The 25075-nt window shown below is 36.7% G+C and overlaps 1 protein-coding gene across 1 annotated transcript in view; it reads right to left on the bottom strand.

The window, feature by feature from the left end:
• Positions 1–2227: 2227 nt before the first annotated feature.
• The window catches only part of CD2AP (CD2 associated protein), a 133291-nt gene continuing 110443 nt past the window's right edge, over positions 2228–25075 (bottom strand). The window contains exons 14-18 of the mRNA XM_055137003.1: positions 19749–19861; positions 18787–18885; positions 13103–13299; positions 9669–9732; positions 2228–4996 (exon numbers count right to left, since the gene is read on the bottom strand). Of these exons, the coding sequence (XP_054992978.1) occupies positions 4955–4996; positions 9669–9732; positions 13103–13299; positions 18787–18885; positions 19749–19861 (515 nt within the window). The 3' untranslated portion in view covers positions 2228–4954. The remainder of the gene's footprint in view (positions 4997–9668; positions 9733–13102; positions 13300–18786; positions 18886–19748; positions 19862–25075) is intronic.

Below are 25075 nucleotides of genomic sequence, written 5' to 3'. Positions count from 1 at the left end.
CCAAAAGCACCCCCAGCAGCAGCTCTGAAAACAACAGAAGAAACAAAGGCGCGTGGTCTTCAAAACACCTTGAGTCTCGTCCAGCTCCATCCCTGGTAACTGAGTGGCCTTAGCCAAATTACATAACCTCTCGGAGCCTATTTTCTCACGTGAAAGATGACAGATTTGTCACATCAAATTGAGACACATACATCTAGCTTAACTAGATTACTTGAAATAGTACCAGTAACTGACAGTAACAAATCCTTTCCAATTTGAAGCTTAAATACTGTTTTCACTGGCTTATCACAATATTCTTTAATTCCAAGGGTTATCTCCACCTATAATTCCACTGCACTACCAAAGTTCCTATACTGACCTCCACTATCAAATGACCTCTTACTCCTCCTCCCGTTTCCTCGAAATTATCACCACAGTTTCAATGAACTAGAGCACATGGTCTGCATGTAATGAATGCTCAAGGCATGATTCCACCATCACCATGTGTCCCAGGATAGCTCAAGCAATAACAGGTGTGGCAAAAATACCCCCTCCCCTCCCACCCAAACACACTCCCCTTCAAAACTATTCTTTGAAATAATATTTGTGTTCCTCTGTACATTTGCAGAACTCTTCACAATAGCCAAGGTAGAAACAACCCAAGTTTTCAAGAGATAGTGGACAAAGAATTTAGCTATGAAGAACAAGTGAAATCCAGGGCTGGAGAGACAGAACAGCAAAGAAGATGCCTGCCTTGGACATGGCTGACTCCTGGCACCACATGTGGTCCCGAGCTCCCCAGGATTAATACTTGAGCACAGAACCAGGAGTAAACACTTCCATTATGACCAAAAAAACAAAAACAAAATCCTGCAATTAACTGCTATATGGAAAGAACTGGAGGCTATGCTGAGTGAAGTCAGTCAGCCTGAGACAGATAATTACCTCTCATATAATTTGAAAATTAATGAAGATGGTAAAGGAATTTTAAAAAGCGAACAGTGAGGGCTGGAGCGACAGTGGGTAGTTTGCTTGCCTTGCACACAGCAGACTAGGGTTTGATTCCCGGCATCCCATATGGTCTCCTGAGCACCGCCAGGAGTAATTCCTGAGTGCAGAGCAGGAGTAACCTGAGCATCACCGAGTGTGACCCAAAAGCCAAAAAAAAAAAAGCCAATAGAAACAGCACCTTAATCATTTCATTCAGTACAATATGGATACTAGCACTCTGACACAAAATATTGCTATTATTAGTATCATAAATCTGCGCATAAATGAATAAAAGAAAAAAGCATTTTTTTACACATGATTCAAACTGTCATGATGGAATTTAGTCCTATCAATATATTTCAACTTAAATCCTTAAAAAGACAGAAAATAAAAATGAGTAAAGAAAAAAGAGATCAAACTTTTGACATGTGTTTTATTGATTGATCCACTAAACAACCATTGTCCAACCAAGGAAGGGACCATACTGGTTATTTTAGGTAATCGTTCTTCAAGTATGATCCACAAGGTTAAAATTACTTCCACAATAATACTGACTTCACAAGTTTGTTTTTCAGTAAACATTAAAGTGAAACAAGGTTTTTGGGTGTCCCCTGCCTCCCCCAGTAAACAGTCAAACGGATTTGTGAAAGCCAAGTAGTGGGTATGCACAAACCAAATGCATTGCACTCCCACACTCCCACTCAGGAAATGTCCCGTCCAGCCTTTCTTGACCAGGTTTTAATTTGCTCTCAGCACATATAATGCATTAGGTTAAAGAATTTTTTTCTTTTGGAGGGCAGGGAGAGCGGGGGTATGCGCACATGCCTAGTAGTACTCAGAAACCATACCTTGTGGTGCTTGGGGGACCATATGCGGTACCAGGATTCAAACATGACTGCAGTTGTTTTTCATTTGAAAAAGTCAAAGAAATGTAATTTTCATCAAACTCTGCAGCAAGTGAACTTAATATGTCCAAAATAACCAAAAGTGACACTACTGGAAATGCTATTCTTTATTATCAATGTTGAGGGAAATGCACGCTTTTTAACGGCACCTATAAACAACTCAGTGATGTGTAAGATTTTGTTTTCCCATATCTCTTTATCACTATTATTATTATTATTCTATGGAAAGTTGGAACACCAGCTACATTACATGATAGTTACCGAAGGCAAGTCAGGCTAAAACAGGTAAAATTTTATGACTAAAAATATTTATAGCAGCAACTTTTGAAAGATGATTTTATTCAATCAAGTCATTGCACTTGGTCACTTTATTGCTACAGCAAAACAAGGCCTTTACATTTTAACACTTCTCATTTCTGATTTTAACTGATTGTCATTCCGTTCATACATTTCAAGTTCAAATGCAAGCAAATAACTGTTTATCAACAAATCTAAAGAGCACTTTCTGAGATCACAGTAAGAAGCATAAAAAAAAAAAAGAGAATCTTATTCTCTTCCTGACTTAACTTGTATAAAGAGGTAACAGCTTTAGTCTTAGTGGTCAGAGAGATGAACAGATGAACCCACAGACAAATACTCCTAGATATTGAAAATGAAAAAGTAAGGAATGTTGGTTTCAAACAACAGGCAAATTTGAATACATTCACTAAGTTTGGCAATGGCAGACTTCTTGCTTGTCACTGCTGGTCTGTCACTTATGCTCACTAACAAAAAAGAATCAATGATTTACACCTAAATAAAGAATATTACTGTTATTACACACCATTCTGATATCAACTTTATGACTCCGAAATTAAGTTCCCATATCAAGAGCAAATACTGTTAAACTGCTGGATTAAACAATCACTTTCCCCCTTCAATGAGTTTAGTTTTCTTTACTATTTGGTAAAAGGGAAAAAATATACAGTACTCCAATTACCTTTTTAGCTTAAGGGATTTACAAATGCACTAAATGTGTTTGGGCACTCATGACCATCTTTGGTTTTATGCGTGAGAAAATATGGCAGAACTTTCAGGTTCAGAAGAACCTAAAATCTGCTGGAATCTGCCATCCCCAACCCTCACTCCCCATATTAGCAGGGCTCTCTCCAGAGAACTGGTCTAGAAGATGACTTTTTTTATTTTTTAAATACAGTTTAATTTCTACCTAAGGAGCTTCGTTAAAAGAAAAGAAAATATAATTTAACTATTTCTAAAAAAATCTTTTACAAACATTAGAGTGTCAGGGATATAGCTTTGTGGCAGAGAAATTTTGTCAAGCATCTGTGAGGCACTGGGTACAATCCACAACACCTTAAAAAAATGAAGAAGTAGGAAGGAAAGAAACAGGAGGAAAAGATTTGGTTCAGCCGTGGTCTAATTATTGTAAGAGCTCAAGGAGGTATGTTTTTGTTTTTGTCTTTTTTTCAGTAACCAAGACAGAACCCAAGGTTCTCCAAATGCAAGGCAGACACTCTACTCTAAGGTATGTCTCCAGCCCAAGAACGGAAACAATTTGAAGAGTCACACTTTACATACTAAAAGCACAGCCAGGTTTCCCACAAAATGCTTAAGTGTGAAAATTGAACATACAAATTTTATTAGAATTCTATTACCGTCTACTTCAATACTTTTATTTGAAACATGAGAAAAATTCATCAACAGGTGAATTCAGTACTCTAAGATTTAAACTTAAAGGGAAAATTTTGATTCTGTGATGAAAATGAAATGAGTTGGTATTCAAAAAGTGAAAGTCATCTGCTATGATAAAGCTTCAGTTGTAATTTCCTTCATATTGAAGTAAAATTTTTCACTATTTAATAGAATCCACATTTTAGACATGTTATCTATAGCTAGGGCATTTAAAAACATCTGTTCCTAAATAACAGAAAAAAAATCCTGTTAGTTTATCCATTTTATAATTTTTAATATGTCTACTATATTTAGCTTGAAATAAATATTTTATAAATGTGGTACCTGAATGACAGTCCAAAGATCTCTAGAATGTAAAACCTGAGTTCTTTACTTTGATCAAAGTATGAAAACTCGAAATGAAGTTTTTTAAATTTGAGTTTAGCTTTCCAAATGTTACTAAAACAAAAATCAGTGGAAGGGGCATGAAGAACTCATAAGATCATAAAATGAGTAATACTTAAAACCTGTAAGATAAGCAGGAAAGTACAGCAATAAGGCTGGTGTTTGCATATCTGATGTGCTGTACCTTCTAGGCACAAGTTAAGGGTTACGTATTTGAAATTTTTAGTTTCTAGGACCTGATGAATTTAAAATATAGCTCATAGTTTCCCAAATGTACTTTACAATCCATTTTAAGTAAATTCCTTTTACGAATCCTATAGTGCAAGCAATATAAAATACTTTTAAGAGTTGAAATTATTTTTAATTTCATTAGCTATACATGGCTGTGTAATCTGGTTTATAGCTAGGAATCTCCTATTCCATCACCCATAGTATAAACAGCACTGCAAACAAACAGGCACAACAGTGTAATCCTGGGTAAGAAGCTAAAAATAAAAATATATATGTATGTATGTATATATATATGTGTATATATACACACGAAGTTTATATCCTGTATGTATTATGGGAGAAAGCAGTGACTCTACTTACTATAAAGCTATCTTTGTCCCTCTCAAATAGTATATTTTACAGATTATTTGTAAAGATATCACCATATTTATAGCATAGATCTCTTTAAAAATAATACAAGTTTCAATAAAAAAAAATATTGTGAACTTTCCTTTTTATACACTCAGTAGTATTTCCAAGCAAACTAAAACAAACAAAAACTTGCAATCCCAGCACATAAGAAGTAAGGCCTCTGTTTTTCATATTGGCAAAACAAAATATATATATATATTTTTTAAAAAATCCACCCTCGCCCACTTTTCTATAGATATCATAGTTCATATATTCATATTTATTATAACATCAGTATTTGTTATTTTAAGTATTAAGTCAGTTGAAGTTCAGTGTTCCTCTGGGAGTCCCTTGAACATTCAGAACACTGGGCTTGTATCACTTCAAGAAGGAAGGACTGTTTTCTTCAGCTTCTCTATTTCCACCTAAAACATAAAAATTAAATTCAGCAACAAATAAATTTTTATTTTTCTATCCTATGTCATTTAAATATGATCATACATTCAAGCTTCCAGATTTCCATTAAAGATCTTTTCCAATGTGGGGAGTTTCCCTTTTGACACATTTATATTTCCAAGTGTTTAGGTCTCTAAATCTCTGCCTCAATGTAATTTAAGACCATATAATGTGGACCTTATAGTATTTCAAATTACCACTTTTCATGTTTGAGAAAATATAATTTGCTGGGGGCCAGAGAGACAGTGCAGGTGTTTGCCTAGTGTGCAGTCAACCTCGGTTTGATCCCCATAACCACATACGATCCCAAGCACAGAACCAGGAGTGGTCCTGAGCCCAGAGTCAGAAGTAAGCCCTGAGCATGGCTGGGTGTGGCCCCCAAACAAAAACCAACCAAAAAAAGAGCAGGGGAAATATAATGTGGACTTTATATATATATGTGATCTAAAACTCTAATAGGAGTCAAATTTTCCCCATTAGGGAAATTAATTGTTAATACAAGCCAGCAAAAGATTAAGGAATAGCTAATTTTGCTGATAAAAATTGCATCAAGGGTCTGGAGCAATAGTGCAGCATTTACCTCATACACAGCTGACCCGAGCTTGATTCCAGCACCCCAAATAGTCCTCTGAGCACCACCAGGAATGATCCAAGAATGCAGAGGCTAGAGTATGCACTGAGTAATGCCAGGTGCGGCCCAACCCCACCACTCACTCTCCCATCCACCAAAAAAGTAGAATCAAGGGGCTAGAGAGACAGTACAGTGGTTAAGGTGCTTGCCTTGCATGCTGCTGACCCAGGTTCGATCCCTGGCACTCTACATGGCCCCAGAGCTCACAAGGAGTGATCCTTGAGTTCAGAACTAAGAGGGTCCCCCAAGTACCCCAAGGAGTCATTCCTGAGTGCAGAGCCAGGAGTGACCCCTGAGCATCACCAGGTGTGACCCAAAAAGGAAAAAAAAAAAAAAAAAAAAAGCAGAACTAGAGTAAGTCCTGAACACAGCCTAGTGTAGCCCCAGAATAGCAAACTAATAAAAAAACAAACTCAATTCAAATAAAATTCTTCAAACTTTTCATGACAATTTTTGTGCTCAGAGAATCCTGAGGTGCTGGGATTCAACTCCAACATCTTATATGCAAAACGTGCATTCTGCCCAGGAACTTTCTCTCTGGCCCTTTGTGACAAATCTAACACTGCATTGCTTCTTCTTTTATATAGGTTAACTAATTCTCATATATGAAATATATATAAAATGTAAGGTTAAAAAAGTTTTTAAGGATTTAAAATGGTGAGTAGAGGAAGGAGTTAGGAGTTGATATGTCGGCTCTATTTTTTATGGTATCAGGGATTATACCATACCCAAAGCATCATGAGAGACATGAGTTATACGACTGAACTGTATATCCAGTCCTAAAAAACATTTAAAATTTTTTCTTAATTTCTTCTACATACTAGGAATTTAAGGCATGTATCGTGTAACATTTATCAAGTCAACAAATGTATATTACCTATTAAAAATTATAAGCAAAGATGAAGCAGATATAATAAAAACCACCCACCCAAGACTTTATTTAAAATTTTTTCCTCAACCTTCTGCCAACTGTGCCTTCAGTCTCTGCCCCCCTTCTGACCCCGTTTCTTTCTATTAATCCTGAACCTGGTCCTCCAGTTGGCCCCTTAGTTTCATGCTGTCATGAACCCCTGCCTCTTTCCCTTCTGGTTATGCAATTTTCATCTGACATCACCTTGAAATCCCCCAGGGGGTTATGCTGCTGGTTGGGAAATACTGGTCGAGAAGAGAGGCAAAATAACCAGTAATGTAAGAGAGGAATGATAGAAAACGAAGTCATTCATCTCCTTCAAAACTAAAAGACTTTAGAACAAGAAAATGTTGCCTTTGGTCCGAGAACTGACATCAACTAAGTGAAATACTGGCAGTTGTTTAAGAAGATTTGGAGAACTTGAAGGTAAGAAAATGAGGCAAAAATGGCAACTTCAGAAAGTACAAAATAGAAATTCAGACAAATTAATTGTAAAGTGCAATCGAGGATCAGCAAGTGAAGAAAGAAAAATACACTAAGACCGGGATATAAAAGACTTAATGTGCCAAGTAGTAAGTTTGGAATTTCATTCAGTAAATAATAATAGTACTTAGAAACACTAAGAAATACCTGTAATATGAAAGAAACTTATGCAATCTAAAGAAAAGACAAAGAACATTAGAAAAAGACCCAAATTGTGAGAATAAAGAGTTAAATGTAGGATGTAAAGTTAGGAAACTTGAAAGTAAACAGAATGAAAACAGAACAGAAGTACCATGTTTGCAAGTCAAAAAGAGAACAGAAATCAGTAACAGAAAGAAAATAAAAAAAGAATAGGAAAAGAAAATGACAAATATAACACAGCACATGTGGAATAACATCTAGGAAGAGGAAAACTAAAAATATAGAAGTTGAGATAAAAAGAATTAGTTTGACATGCAAGATGCAGTCATGAAAGCCGTATTATTCAAAAACACAGATAAGCAAAGAGATAAAATATAAGGAGGACAAAGGACTGCAGTGAAAAGAATTTCTCAGATTATATGGAAGGTGAAAGAGACAGAAGCTGGAGACTAAAGAACAGAGTAGTTCACATAAACCAAGTCAAACCAACAGAGACATGAAAATGGTAAATATGTGAAGTGCTAAGGACAGTGAGAACGCCTGGAGTGGCAAGCCACAAAGCTACATTAAGCTGCAAATCAAACCATGCACAATGAACTAGAGGTCATAAATGACCTTAGAGTGTTGTTTTGCAACAGATGAACCTCAAATAAAGAGAAAACTAGATCAAGAGGTTGCTGGACCTGAAAAGATACTTTTTTATGAGTGAAAATACAAACAACTTTTTCATTTAAAGAAAAGAAAATACCGATAAAGAGGATTCAACAGATATGAAGGAAAAAACGAAGTTTTGATAATTCACCAAAATCACGATCACGGTATCAGGTTAATCACCGATTTCTCGGGCAGGCTCAGTAACATCTCATTTCGTCCTTTCCCTGAGATCTTAAAGTCTATCTTGACTCAGCCCTCCTAAAGATGTTGAATTTACCAAAATACCTTCACATATGTCATCTGATCGATTGAAGTTAAAGGAAGTTAACTGGCCTGACAAGTTCAAAGAAGTCTAATTTCATCCCTGAGAGGAAGATCACAAAAGACTGGTGCTACTTCTGTCAAATACTTAAACTACAGGGACCAAGAACTATTATAGCAGCCAGAACCACATTCCTAGCCAGCACCAAATGTGTTTGATCCCTGGCACCCAATGGTGCCCTCCCCCAAGACCACTTAGTGCCGTCTGGAGATTCCCCAATGACCCCACACCCAGCACCAGAGATTAAGCAGCAGGACATTCTGGGGTCCTGGCATTGAATCGTCAGTCCAGTTGGTCAGTAACTGCTGCTGGGGCCTCTAGGCCCCTGATTCCAGCTTGGGAAGCACCTCTTCCCCATCAACTTAAACATTCCAGGCCCCAGTTTCCTCTCCCTAAACATACAAACAATAATCCTAAATTGGGGCTTGCAATTGAACGATGTACATACAAAGCGTTAAGGCAAAGTGACAGGAAGCTTAGAACTATAAGCTAAGAGAGTAAGTCAGAAGAGGAGCTCAAGGGTTTTTGTTTTTGTGGTTCGAGGGGTCTGATCCAGGGACCTAACACAAACAAAGCAGGTGCACCACCTCGAAATCACAGTCCCAGCCGGGGCTCAAGTTTAAGTCCATGTCCTAATTCTCTCTTCCCAGGACAACAAAAGAAACAGGGAAATAATGAGACTAAGTAAAATCATGGAGAATGGGGCCAGAGTGACACCACAGTGAGTGGGGTGCTGACCGTGGATGCGACCAACCTGAGTTCAATGCCGAGAACCCTACATGGTCCCGAGCCCTGAGAGCAGAGCCAGGAGTAAGTCCTGAGCACCGTCAAGTGCTGCCCAGAATAGAACAAAACAAAACAAACTGGGAAATACTAAATACAGTACCAGAAAAGCCTCTTTAAAAAGTCAGCACACAATTTCTCTGCAATAAGTGGGGGAGGGGGGAGGGTTATGTAAAGAGAGAAGTTAGTGAAGACAGGGAAAAAGCTAAGGAAGATTAAATTATGTGACTGTCCAGAGTGAAGATGATGACATTTTGGTGAGAAATTAAAGCCAAATTTATATTCAGTCCATTACTGCCACCAACAGCACAGCAGCAATAGGCAAAATCACTAGGAAAAAAAAAAAAAAAAAAAAAAGACAAACAGTGAAGAAAGAGAAGTTACAGCTCAAGGAAGAAGCAAAGGTGAGTACAAAAGACATAAAATCAGACACTAAACCATGTTTATTTTACTCGTGAATAAATTCTTTGTACCTCATGCACTACCTGAAAGAGTGAGTGCTCAAAAAATTTTTGGCTAATGAATGAATGGGCCTAATGAATGAATGGAATGTGACAGGGAGTTAACAAGAGATTAATTAAATGGCTTCCAAGCATCAGGGAGTACCCAACCAAAGCAGACAGCATACTTTGTGGGACACCCAATCAGCCTGTTGGGCTGGGAAAAAACACATCTCGTTTATGCTGACTAAAATCTAGTGCTGAGAAAATTTATTACCTCTAGATTACTTCTCATTGCTTTCTCTTCTTCCAAATCTTGCCGTAACTTTTCCAGTTCTTTCCTAAAAACAAAACATTTGCTCCTGTTAAGTCTTTTAATTAAAAACAATATATTTTATTAATATTACCTGACATCCCAGAATTGAGAGAAAACTATTAAAGGAAAAGTGATGTTAATTCAAAAGTTTCAAATTCTCATTTGCATAGTTCAATATGACAGTAAAAAATTCAGCGAAACCATCCAGAATCTGAAATAAGAAATTTTTAGTGAATACAGGGCAATTTTTTAAAAAATAAGTCACTGACTTTTGAAGCAATTTTCTATACTCAGCTATTAGGCTTTTCCCAGATGAACATTCTGGAGTCCAAATAAGTTAGTAAAATGCAAGTCAAAATAAGTGACAGTGGTGTCCAGGACAGTACAGGGGTGAGGGTTTTGTCTGTGTGCAATTGACCCTGGCTTGATCCCTAGTACATTGTCCCTGAGCACCAGTGGGAGTGACCCCCAAAAGCAGAGCCAGGCACACCCTCCAGACCTGTAACTTGTGACTCCAAAACAAAATAATGCAACGAAGAGTTATAGTGTAAAGCAAGTTAATGCAGTGTACTTAATCACATAACCTGCACCCTGCACAGATTTTTTTAAAAAGTATTAAAATTCTACAACCAAGTCAATAATTCCTCAATTCTTATTTTGCATTTATCTATTCCTTTCTTTTTATAGACATTTTCCTCCACAACTGTATATACATGCTGATTTATAACTTTCTAGAAGTATTTCAAGACATTCCTATGCTGCAAAACTTTTATTACTTCTGAAATCTGTTTGATATTCAAATGGATTATTTTCCTTGGTTAACTGGTTTCAGAGAAAAAGCTGTGGAGAGGGTAAAGGAACAGAGATTTTACCTAATGCCACGAACAGGGCGAGTGTATCAAATTCCTTAGAATAAAAAATATCTATGCATTACCAGCTTTATAACATAAAGAGCATTATATAAATTATTTGATAGACAACTGAAAACTCAGAGAAGAAATATGTAAGGAAGCTTTAAATTGATTCATAACTAATTTCTTCTGTGGTTTCAATAGTAACAATTTCTTAATACTAGAGGTATAGTTCTCTAGTGACCATAATTTTTCAAATTAAATATACCTACAGCATATATTCAGATGGAATTTAAAAATGTGATTCAAAACTAATACCACATTCATATTACTGTCATATTGTCACTAAATTAATACTTGTATTTTTCACTTGGCACAGCAGAGTCTGGCAAGCTACCTGTGGCAGATTTGATACATCAAAAACAGCAACAAGTCTCACAATGGAGACATTACTGGTGCCCGCTCCAGCAAATCGATGAACAATGGGACGACAGTGCTACAGTGCTGCATTTTTCACTTATTCTAAATTTAGTATGCTTTTTAAATTTATATTATCCTAAGTTTAGTATATACTTAATTTATGTCTAAATTAAGATCTATTTTTAGAACATTTATGTTCTATTTAAAAGTTGCAATAATCTAATATAAGAATTATATTTGCACAAATATACACATGAGCAACTGTTACGAATATTTAATTCACCTTACAGCTAATTCAAGAGCCCACAAAGGCAACTGGTATACATAACATTAGTTCAATAAAAACACAAAATTACTAATAAAATGTCAAAATCGAACAAGTTATGAGGATGGTTCTCAATGCTTAACAGATAAATATATTTGGTTTATAATGTATATACTGCAGATTATTTAAAATAAACCTGCCAGATATAGAACAAAATTAAGGGCTTCCAGAAAGACCAAAGCTTATCAAATTACTCAAATTACACACACACACACACACACACACACACACACACGTCTGTACCATTAAGTAGTCATTAGAGACATGTTTTTCCATCTGAGAGAAGCTTGTTATGGTATTCTGAAAGCCCCAATTACCTCAGATTGTTTATCTCACAGAATCTGACATCAACTGAAAATTGGCAGACAGAATCAAATTCAGAGGTAACAAGGTCATAGGAAGTGGTATACCAAATTCCATATTTCATTAAATCCTCGTGTAGGCTTAAAAAAACCCTCAGAAATCCTTTCAGAAATTTCCAACTTGGGAAGGTGATAAAAGGGGAATAGCACCTGACCCCAAACCAACAGGTTAGTAAAATCAGTTGATCTTTTTATTTTCTTTATCTTTAGGGCATTTGCAGAATTTTGCTTATAATTTTACAAGTTTTAAGTTCAAACATGAAAGAGGTAGAAAAAAATCTCTAAACCAAGAGCAGATTTGAATTTGAGCTTAACTCTGCCCTTAAGAAATGTGATCTTTTAAGGAGGTAGGGGTGGACCTAGCACACCTGGCGATGCTAAGGGCTTACTCCTGGCTCTGCACTCAAGGATCACTCCTCAAAGGACCATATGGGATACTGGGGACGGAACCCAGGTCAGCTGCTTACATAACAAACACCCTACCCACTGTACTATCTGTCCAGCCACAGGGAATATAATCTTTTTTTTTTTTTTTGCTTTTTGGGTCACACCCAGCGATGCACAGGGGTTACTCCTGGCTCTGCACTCAGGAATCACCCCTGGCTGTGCTCAGGGGACCATATGGGATGCTGGGATTCGAACCCGGGTCGGCCGCGTGCAAGGCAAACGCCCTACCCGCTGTGCTATCACTCCAGCCCCGGGAATATAATCTTAAATAGATCATTTTACCTGTGAATCTTTCATTGCTTCACTGAAAATCAAGGTTTCCAAACTTACTTGGCCTACTACTCCTTGTACCCCACCACAGCAGTATGAAATGGTCATAGAGTTATTTAAAAGAAAGGAGTGTCCAACAGTAGGTAAGTGATGGGGTATCAGACAAGAGTAGGTTTCCATGTTCCCAGCAGTGCTGAGGGGTCCAGTGGCCACTCTGGGTGATACCTGCCCAGTATGCAAGCCTGGTAGTTCTGGTGGCCCAATACATGGCAGTACTCAGGAAGTTAGGCAATGCCAGGAACTGGACTTCAAGCCTCTGCAAATGACACATGCATCCCAGACCTCTGAGTTTTCTCCCTGAAATTCAATCAACAGGTAGAACTCAGGGATACTTACACCATCCGATTCTTCTGTAAACCCTAGTAGAAAAGGGAGTCAAAGTATTCCAAGAAGGAAACACCCCAGACCTAAAATACAAGGGGCTGTCCTATTTTTAAGGCTAATTAACCTACACTTAACCAGATTTCTAGCCTTAAATTACAGATTAACTATGTACCCTTTTTATAATTAAACTACTATGTTTTCTAACTAGGTGTGTTTCTAAGGCAAAAACATACCTGCTCATACAGTTATTTGACAGAATACATCTTTACTTGATAATTTAAAAGAATTTTTCATATATTATATAGTACTCAAAGAATAAAGTAAAAAGCTACTTACCCATGGTCCCTTTTCAGTGCTTCTACAATACACAGTAATTCAATAACCTGAGCTCTAAGTTCCTCCATTTGGGGACTGTTCCAATGCATGAGATTCTTGTCATCTGTTTCTCCTTTAACTTTGGTGTCTAATGGATTTATAGTTGCAGTCACATTTGGTTTAGAAGTAACTGAAGATGCTGATGGGTACGCAGATGGCTGAAAAACATTAAAAGGTTTCTGAATTTACACAGATATTTTATATTAATATTTAATATTATTAAAATCCAAAAGATTCCTAAAGAAAACAAAATTATTTTTCAGTACAAATTAAAAAAAAAAGTCAGAGCAAGAGTGCATAGGGGAAAGGTGTGTGGCTTGTATGCAGTCAACCTCGGTTCAATCCTTGACATGCCTTGTGGTCTCCCAAGCCCTATAAAGAGTGATCTCCTCGTGCAGAGTGAATATTAAACCTTGACAACCCCAGGGTGTGGTCGAGAAAAGCAAAAATAAAAAAAAATTCAAAGAACAGTTTGGACTTCACAACCAGAACTAAAAAGAAATAATAATAAACTTGCAATCATAAGTTTTGTGAGGAGCTTTATTGGCAAAGACAAGGAAAAGGTAGTGCGGTGAGATAGGACAGCGGGGAAGGCACTGGCCATGCACACTACTGAACCATGTTCAATCCCCAGCACAGGTACTGGTCCCGAGCCTGGCAAGGACTGAGTCCTGTGCAGTGAGCCAGGAGTGAGCCCAGAACATCTCCCCTCAAAAAGAAAACTTCAGTAGATTTGTTTTGAGAATAGCTTGCTTAACGAAATATCTAAAGGCAAGAATACGCCAGAATTATTGATTGTTATTCTAACAGTGGTTTGCAGTCATTTTCACACCTGCAGACCAGCACCAATGTGTGGAACAACTGAAAACCAAGATTTTGTTCTTAAAACTAATGCAATGAGAAAGTCTACGAAAAAGGCACTAAAAACAGTTCATGGCTTGCTACCATTTTACATAACTGAAATAAAAGCAAATCCAATTCAGCTGAGAGAAGCAGAACAAGAATCTCATACACTGGAACAGCCCCCAAATGCTGAAAACAAAACTGAGAAGGAAACATGACCTTCTTAAATATATGATATCGGTCAGTTGCGGTAACTCTATCTAAGTTTAAATGTTTCGAGCTTAAGAAATAAATAACACCATGTATTAGAAAGAGGAATTCATGTGTTTTACCATTTTTTCTCATATTTAGGTAATATGGTGCCAACCACCAAGCTAGTAAATGATACTGTTTTGTAAAAAAATTAATTTTGGTAAAGGATGAAAGTAGTAATGGAGTCTTATAGCACAGACTCGAGGCTCACTAGCTCTGCACTTAAGATCTGAAGAATTTAACACAGTACAAGACCCATTCCTCCTCAAAGTACTATATAGATTGACTGCAATCTCAAAGTTCCCATGGCATTCTTTAAGGATCTGGGAAGATATTATTAAAATTTGCATATAAGCATTAAAGTTTATGAACAATCAAAGCAATTCTGAGAAAAAAAAATAAGATGGGGAAGTACATTTCCTGGCATTAAATACCTTATCTCAGAGAAAGGGAACAGACTAAGAACCCAGAGTTGAAAACCTCAGATATAAAGATTGTTGATATACAATAAATAAGCTAGGTGCAGGTGGTAGAACAAGGACATTATTACTTGTAACAAGTAACAATTTTCAATTTTCAGTTTTAAAAAAAAAAGTAACAATTTTCAGTTTTAAAAAAAAAAAGTGCTGAGAAAACTGTTCAGCCACATGCCAAATAAATAATCTGGAATCCTATCTTATACCATACACAAAAGTTAATTTAAAATGGATCAAAGACCTCGATGATTAAATAAAAATCTGTAAAATCTGTCAAAGGAAACATAAGACAGACTCCATATCAACTTCAGAGTCATCTTCAACGATTCAATGCCGTTGGGAAAGACAAGGAAAGCATAGTAAAATGGAAAAATGTTAAAGTAAAATATAAAGATGAGGTCTAGGGATGTAGGTTAGTGAAAGAACACTAGGCTTACATGTATGAGACCTTAGATTCAGCGATAGGCAAAAAACATACCTCAGAGCATGCGCACACACACTCGGGCACACACACACTCGGACACACACAGCCTTTGAAACAGAGAAAACTGGCACATTGACCATACTTGCGATAAAAATCCAAGATATATAAAGCAGTCTAATACTCAACAAAAACAAATAACCAAAAAGACCTTTAAAAAAATTGTAAGTTGGGGCCAGAGAGATAATATAGTAATATAGTGGGTAGGCTGCTGGTCTTGCAAGTGGTCTACCTGGTCTGAACTTCATCACTCCATATGGTACCTTAAGCCCCACCAGGAGTAAACCCTGAGCACCCCTGGGTATGGTCCCGAAACAAAAATAAACAAAAAAGAGGTAAGTTGCTGAACACATTTCCTCAGAGGTAGTCAACAGGCACATGAACGCGTTCAATGTCAGTATTTATTAGGGAACTACAAGTTAAAAAGACATGAGCTATCACCTCCTACCACAAAGAATGGCTATTTTCAGACATAAGGCTCCAGAGGGTTTAAAGACTGAGGCCATGTTTTGCATGCAGGTGTTCCAGGTTCAATCTCCAGCACTGCATGCACGATCTCCCGAGCACCAAAGGCAGTACCTCCTGAGCACTGCCAGTGGTTCAAACACAAACTCCGTGTAGAAACAACCAGTGCTAGTGGACATGAAGTAAAAACGAAACCCTCATTCAATGCTGGTGGGCCCGTCAGCTAGTTTAACCTCCTAGGGATAACAGGATGGAGATTTCTCAAAAACTAAAATTGAATTACCAAATGGACCAGCAATTCTACTCTTTGGCTTGTAAACTATGAACATAAAACATTAATTCAAAGAGGTATCTGCATACCTATATTTAATGCAGCACTACACTGATGTGTGTGTTAAGAAACTGTGGTATATACAGGAGAATAGAACTTGATTGTAAGAAAAAGTGAAATTTTGCATTCTGCTGCAAATTGACTAGAACTGAAAGGTAACATGCTGTGTGAAGTGAGTCAGAAAGAAAAAAGACAAATACCATGATCTCACTCATTTGTAGAATATAAAGAAACAAAGAAAGGAAATAGACAATGGCCAACAAAAACAAACCCTGAGATTCTATCTTCAGAACTGAGTCTGCCACAGTTTCAGGGGGAGAAATGAGAACACAGACAAAAAGGGACTGAAGGACAGTGGTGAGATGAATGATGGGTATGGTACACTAGCACTGTGTGCCTGAAATATTACTGCACACACTGATAACTCAGTAGCAATAACAACAAAAAATTTCACTTCAAAAAAACCCCAACAACTTTATCTTCGGCTCAGAGGATCATCAGTTCTACAAACTTCAAACATCCACCCTCCAGGTAGATATGTGGTCATGGGTTCAAACCCCCAGAACCCCTTCTGTGCAGAATATAGTACAGGAAGCTCTACTGTCCGCAATATACGGTCTGAATCACAAGTGATTTCCAGCAACATAAGCAATTTCCAGTGGTACCAGAGTCACATATATGTACAAGTATCTTGTGAAACAGTTATGACATCCCCCAGCAAGCACAGCAATTAAAAAGATGTGGGAACACCTCAATATTCCCCACCATGCACATACACAAGTTCTAAACTGAAAAACTACAAAACCACACCACACCTGCGTGTGCAAGCACTGCAGTCTGCTGTGAGCCCTGCCCCTCATCCCTGTGAGCACGACAGCTCAGAGAGAGGTTGCATCTGCAATTCTGGCTGAAAACTCCTGGCTTTCTCAGAATTGGCGAACCCCTCAACCCCGGTACTTCCAAAAGTCAAGTAGGCCATCACCACGTTCGACCACAACTGCCATGTAAGCTCACTGCCAAGTCAAATATTCTAGATTTTCTCCAAACTCCACAATACTAACATTCCAGTAGGAGCACAGTGGATTGGATGGAAATGTAATGTAGAAGCCAACTAACCTGCAATATAAAGTAACTTATATTTATAAGGGCAGGCTTGAGGGGTGACTAGGAAAATGGGGACAATGGTGGAGGGCAGGTGACAGTGATGCTGAGATTGGTGTTGGAATACTGAATATGCCTATAACAAATCATCATGAACAACTTTTTAAACCTTGGTATTTGAATAAAGTGTGTGTAGGGGGGAGGGGAGCGCACGTATGAAAGCAGCATTAGCCAGAAGTGTGCATGATCCTTGTATGTTCATTTGCAGCACTGTTTACAATAGCCAAAATCTGGAAAATACCCGACTACCCAAGAACAGATGACTGGTTAAAGAAACCTTGGTACATCTACACAAGGAAATACTATGCAGCTGTTAGAAAAGATGAAGTCATGAAATTTGCATATAGGTGGATCAACATGGTTCACTTAACTATCATGTTAAGTGAAATGAGTCAGAAAGAGAGGGACAGACACAGAATATAAAGTAACAGAATGGGAGACTAACACCCAAGAATAGTAGAGATAAGTGCCAGGAGGATTACTCCACAGCTTAGAAGCCTGCCTCACATGCTGTGGGAAAAAGCAGCTCAGACAGAGAAGGGACCGAACAAGTAAAGGGAGCTAGGAGGGCCTGCTTGGGATGTGAGATGCGTGCTGAAAGTAGACTATAGACCGAACATGATGGCCACTTAATACCTATATTGCAAATCACAACACCTAAAAGGAGAGAGAGCAAAAGGGAATGCCCTGCCACAGAGGCAGGGTGGGGGTGGTGGAAAATGGGCACTGGTGGAGGGATGGGTACTTGATCATTGTATGACTGCACGAAAAAGAAGTGTGTGATCCCTTGTCACACAGTAACAAGAAGAAAGAGAGCAGAAGGGGAGTTGAATTTTTTGAAAGTCCAGAGACAGCTTAACGGGCTGAGTAAGCACTTAGCATGCTGGAGATCTGTCCCCGAAAGGTCTCCTGGGCAATGCCTGGCACCCAAAGGTCTGAATAAGACCAAGAGTAGTTTCTAGGCACAGTTAGGGATGGCCACAAAACAAAAATATAGAAAATTGAAAATATTATAAATAATTATGCCTTGAAAGACAAAACTATTAGAGCCAGACAGATAGTACAGCTGGCAAGGTGCTTGCTTACATGTGACTGACCTGGGTTCACCTGACCCAGCACCACGTATAGTCCCCTAAGCACAGAGCCATGAATAAGCTCTGAACACTGACAGATGTAACATAAAGCTCCCACCACCCTGCTGGAAAATATCAAATTATAGTTAACTATGAATTAACATTTATATTATTTATAAAACAATCACAAAGAAATATTTTTAATAAAACTTTAGAAAACTGTGAAAGAATCACTCTCATCACTATCATCCCGCTGCTCATCAATTTGCTCAAGCAGGCACCAGTAATGCCTTCATTGTGAGACTTGTTATTGTTTTTGGCATATCGAATACACCACGGGTAGCTTGCCAGGCTCTGCTGTGCAGGCAGGATACTCTCGGTAGCTTGCCAGGCTCTCCGAGAGGGACGGAAGAATCGAACCTGGGTCAGCCACGTGCAAGGCAAAGACCCTACCGCTGTGCTATAGTTGGACAAATTCAACAACTCCAATTTTGGCAAATGCTCTTTTCTTAGCAGAAGAAATGATGCTATATAAATCTTAAGACAAAAAAAATTTACCTCACCTTTGGAGAGTAGCTTGAATCCTTTTTTAATTCCGATGGCTTCAGATTGGCACTATCTTCTTTTGGTAATTTCAGGATTTTTTCTGGGCTTTGAGTTGGCTTAATTTTTTTTTTTTTATATCAAGATACAGAAAAAAACAAAGAAAGAAAAGGTATTGAGTTTTGGATAATTAGTTTAATACTATTTTCAGCAGTTACTGTTTCAGAATATTTTGTGTCACTGTTAACAGACATTGTATCATTTCAAGCTAAATAGCACACCAATTTTTTATTTTCATCTTTAAATTTTATTTTATTTACTTTTACCTTTTTTTTAATTGAGTCACCGTGAGATACAGTTACAAAGCTGTTCATGACCAGGCTGACACATACTTGTTTTTTTTAAGTTTCTGCTGTGGCAACAAAAATTTTCCCTACTTAGGTAACTTTTAAAGTACCACAGTGAATACTTATTAGACCAGTACTAACGCAATGCCAATATCCTACTTAGACAGTAGGATTACATATAACAAAACTCAGTATAGGAGACGAGGGATAGTCTCATTTTTCATTACCACTTATCTGTTCTCTCCATTTGTGTGTGTGTGTGTGTGTGTACACACATATTTTCCCATATGTATATGGGAAGAGATATGTATTATATACACATATCTCACAAATATAAAATGTCTAACTTGCGGTTGGATGGATAGAATACACAGGTTCCCTATCCCTTTTGCCCCTGTGCTTTGATTACAGTCTAAGAACAAAATTTTATTTCTGATTCTATTACCTTTCATTCTAAGTCCAGTTGACATGAACACAACTCTTTCCTTTTATTTTCTTAAATATAACCATTTGCCTGAGTAACACAGCCATCTCCCTGATTCAATCTTATTTCTAAACACTGATTTTTCAATGGAGGACCTATAAATCCTCCGCATTCTAAAAGGCTTTGGATCTGTGAATGTTTCTGTACTTACAGAATGTCCACCATTGAAGCGCCCAGGCAATCTTCTTCCAGGCATCTTCGGTCTGTTTGCAGTGAGATGTTGCAAGTTTTCTGAAGAAGCTATGTCATCAAAATTTACAGGATCTACAGAATAAAATTAAATCAATCTGATAGCTGCAAATTTAAAAAATATTAAAAAAGAAAGGATGCTTCCAACTTTTGAACAAACTGTAAATTTAAAACACCACTAGAACTCACAAGTTAACCTGTGCTTTTCATATGCATTTGGAAAACAACACTCAACCTTTCAAAGGAAACCCTTTACATGATACATTTTGTAGCCTAAGACCTTATTAACAGTATAGTTAATGTTTGTGAGACTTAGATCTCAACAAACAGTTCTTATTAAAAGATATAAATACATGCCATAACTTACCGAGCATAAAATAACCATCATCTTAAAACTGTACTATATAAGCTATTTAAACTAATTACAATGAGAAAACTGACACATAAAATTTGTTTTAAACTTCAAAGTGTTATTACAATATTGAAATGTTAAGGGTTCAATTATTTGGGATGCTGCTGCTTTCCAACCTTTCCACAACTGAATTAAATTATGATGAAATATGTATGTCTTTATATATGAGTGTATAGTCAACTGTAGCTGGTGCTTGTAACATTTATAGTTAATTGTACATCTGCCTAAATATAACCATATTTAGGAATTATAGAACAAATTCAACACCAAAGGAAAATGCTATTTAGATCAGGCACCTGTTTTCCAACATCAAAGTCCAGCCAACCTTTAACCAACAATTTGTGTCTAAGAATAAATATAGGCAATCTCTACCCTTGAAACAATAGTATATAACTTTACTTTTTACAAATGATACAGAAAACCTTACTGAAGAAACTGATCTTGACACCTGACCATCAGGTATTTATACCTGATACAAGAAACCTAAGAGTGACTCCAGAGACTTAATATAATCTTCCACTAGTCCAGACATCAAACTAGGGATATTCATCACATAGTCAAGATATCCTAAATGGCAGCAAATACCCTTCTAGGAATAGAGCCATACTCACATTATCATTTACCTGGATGTTTATGATGCCTTCTGGCAACTATTTAGAAACTACAACTTAAGTGATGTTATTTCAAGTTATTGATGTTTTTAAAGTTAGTTATTTAAAAAAGTAACTAACATAATGGCCCTAAAAGGTATCAATCAATTTTCGTATACAAAATAATTTAAGAAAAATAATTTTTTTAAGAAATGAAAACCACAAATTAAGACAGAAAAAAGTATCACTGTTTCCTACGGTGCATTCATAAGAACAAAGTGTTCACAGAACTCTATTCATTCATTCCTATCTTTACATTCTAGAATTACTTTCTATGTTTTCATTTAGATCTAGTAAAAACATTAACATATTACAATTATTAATGTAATGAGTTTTGTTTCATTCCTGTCTTAAGTCACTTGGTAACTGTCACTATAAAATAAACCATAATAATATGATGGTTCTAATGTTCCTTCTATAACATGAAAAACCTTGATTTTAAACACACAAATCTCATTTTGTTTGTAAGCATAAACAAAACAAAGATGCTGAAATATATGCTATAAACTGATGGGTCAAAAACTGCTCGGAGTATGTGCTAACTCATTACTCTCCCCCACAAAAATTCTAATTAGTACAATTCAATCATATTGGCCTAGAGAGATTATTTTCAAATGCATATTTAAGCAACTTGCAAAACGAAAAGGAAACAAACACAAAAACATAGCAAGAGATCAAAATAAACTGAAAGCAAGCTAAGGTGTAACGTTATAAAATGAAGAGGCATGCTCTTATAAAAGTGCCTTCTGTATGTCTAATTTTGGATTATAACACAAGGCAAATAATTTTACTATTTTCAAACTCTCTCAGGTTCTCCATTTAAGCCATTAATTTAGTAAAATAAAATAGTGCACATTTTGGTCTCATGGTATGTTTGAACACTTCTGGAATAACAATGTATTTATACTATAACATGGCATAAAAGGCATGATAATCACTTAACACTTGACAGCACAATGCCACTCTGCCATTTACATTTCAACATATTATATGGAGTTTTAAAAACAGAAAAAAAAACTGGGGAAAAAGTAAGGTGATGGTTGAGACTGTCAATTAAAAAATACTTTTGATCAAAAGAAAATCTTTAATCAATTTTCACAAGATTTTCATTTTATTTTAAAATGGAAAACCAAAAAGGTTAGAATAGACAGACAACATGTAGACTTTTAGTAAAGTTATGAAGAAAAATCAATGTGCACCACCTATTCATACTGAATATGCTATTTTGATTTTTTTTTTAATAAGTTGTCATCTTACCAAAATGGAGAAGGGTAGGATAAATTCCTGACACGTAAGAAGGGAAACATGGCAAACAGGCTAGGAAACAAAATCTGGAAAGAAAAGTCAAGGATAGGAATGTCGAGGAAAAAGACTAAAACAAAAAATTATTTTACAAAGCAGGAAAAAGGAACAGTTATAGAGTGAATAATTACCATTTCAATATATTTAGCATATACCTTTTGAAGTGTACCTAAACTTACAAAGATATGCATCAAATTTTAGATTCCCCTGTCTTTCAAAAAAGCTATTAGTAGTGAAATTAACATGAATTAAGATAAAACCTTTGTCACTACTCATGAATATTAAAAACCTTTTTGATGTTTTGGTGCTAAAATTCACTTGAGAGCCAGAGTAATAAACTTATCAACAATACACTTAAAATTAAACTGTCTTACAGATGACATTTTTGGCTTCAACGTGTAACAGTAATAACAATAACATAACCTTATTTCTATGTTATAAAATATATGACTATTATTTTTAAATATCTCACTATATAAATGTAATTGAATATGACTGAAAATTTCATACTGTCTATAATTCCAGTTTCAAATAAATTATTAAGAAATAAAAATTTTAATTTCTATATTTCCCAAGTAGTCCAACATTTTGGGTATAGTTTATTTAATCAAAGTTTAAACTATTAGGGGCCGGAGCGATAGCACAGCGGGTAGGGCGTTTGCCTTGCACGCAGCCGACCCGGGTTCGATCCCCGGCATCCCATATGGTCCCCCAAGCACCGCCAGGAGTAATTCCTGAGTGCAAAGCCAGGAGTAACCCCTGAGCATCGCTGGGTGTGACCCAAAAAGCAAAAAAAAAAAAAAAAAAGTTTAAACTATTAGCTCACTCTTTATGTCTTCCACTAAATGGGTCAGAACCTCATTAGAAAATTTTAATCATGAATTCCAAAAAAAAATATTAGAATAGCAATTCTAACAAAAAGTGGTTACCAAATAGAGCTAAAATATTAACAATGCACGCATTTAGATTAAGTAATGCATCTGCAAAATTTTCTTTTAAACCCTAGAATTTCTCAGGGAAAAATACCATACTAAGAAGGATAATATACTATACTTTAAAAATATTTCATCCTGTGCTTTCTCACAGTTCTAAGAGTATTACTACTACATTAACCTCAATGAAAGAAAAAAAAAGTTCCCAATACACATCACCTTGTATGTGGAATTGCTACGTTCACCGAATGCCTATGTTTTTTCACCAAGACGTATGAATTAGTTAGATTGAGGGGAGTAGAAAGTAGGGGTTGTATTTACTCTATGTGTGTATGAATGTATGTGCAGGCATGCCATGATGGGTGTGCACGGCTTTGTTTTTTTTTTTTTTAATCTACAAGTCTGGCACCAGAAATATCCCACAAGAATTTCACTTTGGTTTATACCAATTAGCCTGTCATCACACTGGGTTGGAGCAACATCATTTCACTAAGCAGCAGTTTTCAGGGCTGGAGTGACAGCACAGTAGTTCTGGAAGTTACCTTGCACACAGCTGAGCCAAATTTGATCCCTGGCACTCTTAGGGTCCCTGGGGCCTAGCAGGAGAGATTCCTGTGCAGAGCCAGGAGCTAGCTCTAAGCACTGTGAGGTAGGGCCCCCAAACAACAAACTGAAGAGAATTTTTTTAAAAAGGAAAAGGAAAAAGAAAGTGGCAGCTGATATTAATAATGTTAAGTGATATTTACTGTATTTTAAAACTATAAAACAATTTCACTTCTTAAAAAAATTACTATTAATAACCAGTAGTGATGTTAAAATACTAATTCAGTTTCTGATATTGTTTAAAAAGAGAAAAATGTGGCTTAATATCTTGTGTATTTTATTAGGTTATATAAGAATGTGTGTGGAGATTTTTTTTTTAAACTTAAGCATTTTACAAATATTTTTCTTACAGTGTAAGACTATAGTATACTTTATATATATGTATTTTAAAGAGGAAAATCCTATCAAAAAGTAAAGTTATTTACATCTTTTATAGAGAAAAGAAATAAAAAATAAAATAAGATTATAAAGGAGAGGGTTAGAAGGAAAATAACAATTTCATGTTAGGTATTTAAACAGGTATAATTACAATGGACTACTCACTACACTTTTTTTGGGGGGAGGTAAGGGGTGGTTTGGGTTTTTGGGCTATACCCCGTAAAGCTCAGGGGTTACTCTTTGCTGATACATTCAGGAATTACTCCTGGGGACCACATGGAATGCTGGGGATCTAACCCAGGTCAGCAGTGTGGAAGGCAAGTGACCAACTCACTGTACTATTTCTGCAGCTCCATCCCTGAACCCCTGCATTCCACTTTTTTTTTTTTTTTTTTTTGCTTTTTGGGTCACACCTGGCCATGCACAGGGGTCACTCCTGGCTCTGCACTCAGGAATTAACCCTGGCGGTGCTCAGGGGACCATATGGGATGCTGGGAATCGAACCCAGGTCGGCCGCGTGCAAGGCAAACGCCCTACCCGCTGTGCTATCACTCCAGCCCCTGCATTCCACTTTTAAGTGAGAAAACGTCAAAAAAAATTATCAGTGAGCTCATAATTTTTAAATATACATTCAAACAGCATATACTATTACACTCTCTTTCAATTATTTTACATAATAAATATGAAATTTTCTTTTTTTAAATATAATGAAAGTTATATGCCATTAAAATATTTTTAAATCTCAAACTGGAATAAAAAAAAGTACATTGTACCTCACACTTTAGTCAAATTTGAGACAGCATTTAGAACTCATGAATTTTTTAAAGGGGTCAATATCTCAAAGAATTTAAAGGAAATAATTTATTGAAAGGGGTCCAAAAGGGTTCTGTGAGTAGGGCACTTGCCTAGCTCGCAGTTAACCTGGTCTGGTCCCCAGCACTGCTTACGATTCCCAAACCTCACCAGAAGTGAGCTGAGAGTAACTACCGGGCTCCACTGTGACCCAACACAC

The sequence above is a fragment of the Sorex araneus genome, chromosome 4 (assembly GCF_027595985.1).
Source record: "Sorex araneus isolate mSorAra2 chromosome 4, mSorAra2.pri, whole genome shotgun sequence".
NCBI lineage: Eukaryota > Metazoa > Chordata > Mammalia > Eulipotyphla > Soricidae > Sorex > Sorex araneus.
The sequence above is the reverse complement of the archived record's forward strand: the minus strand, read 5'-3'. Positions and strand labels throughout refer to the sequence as shown.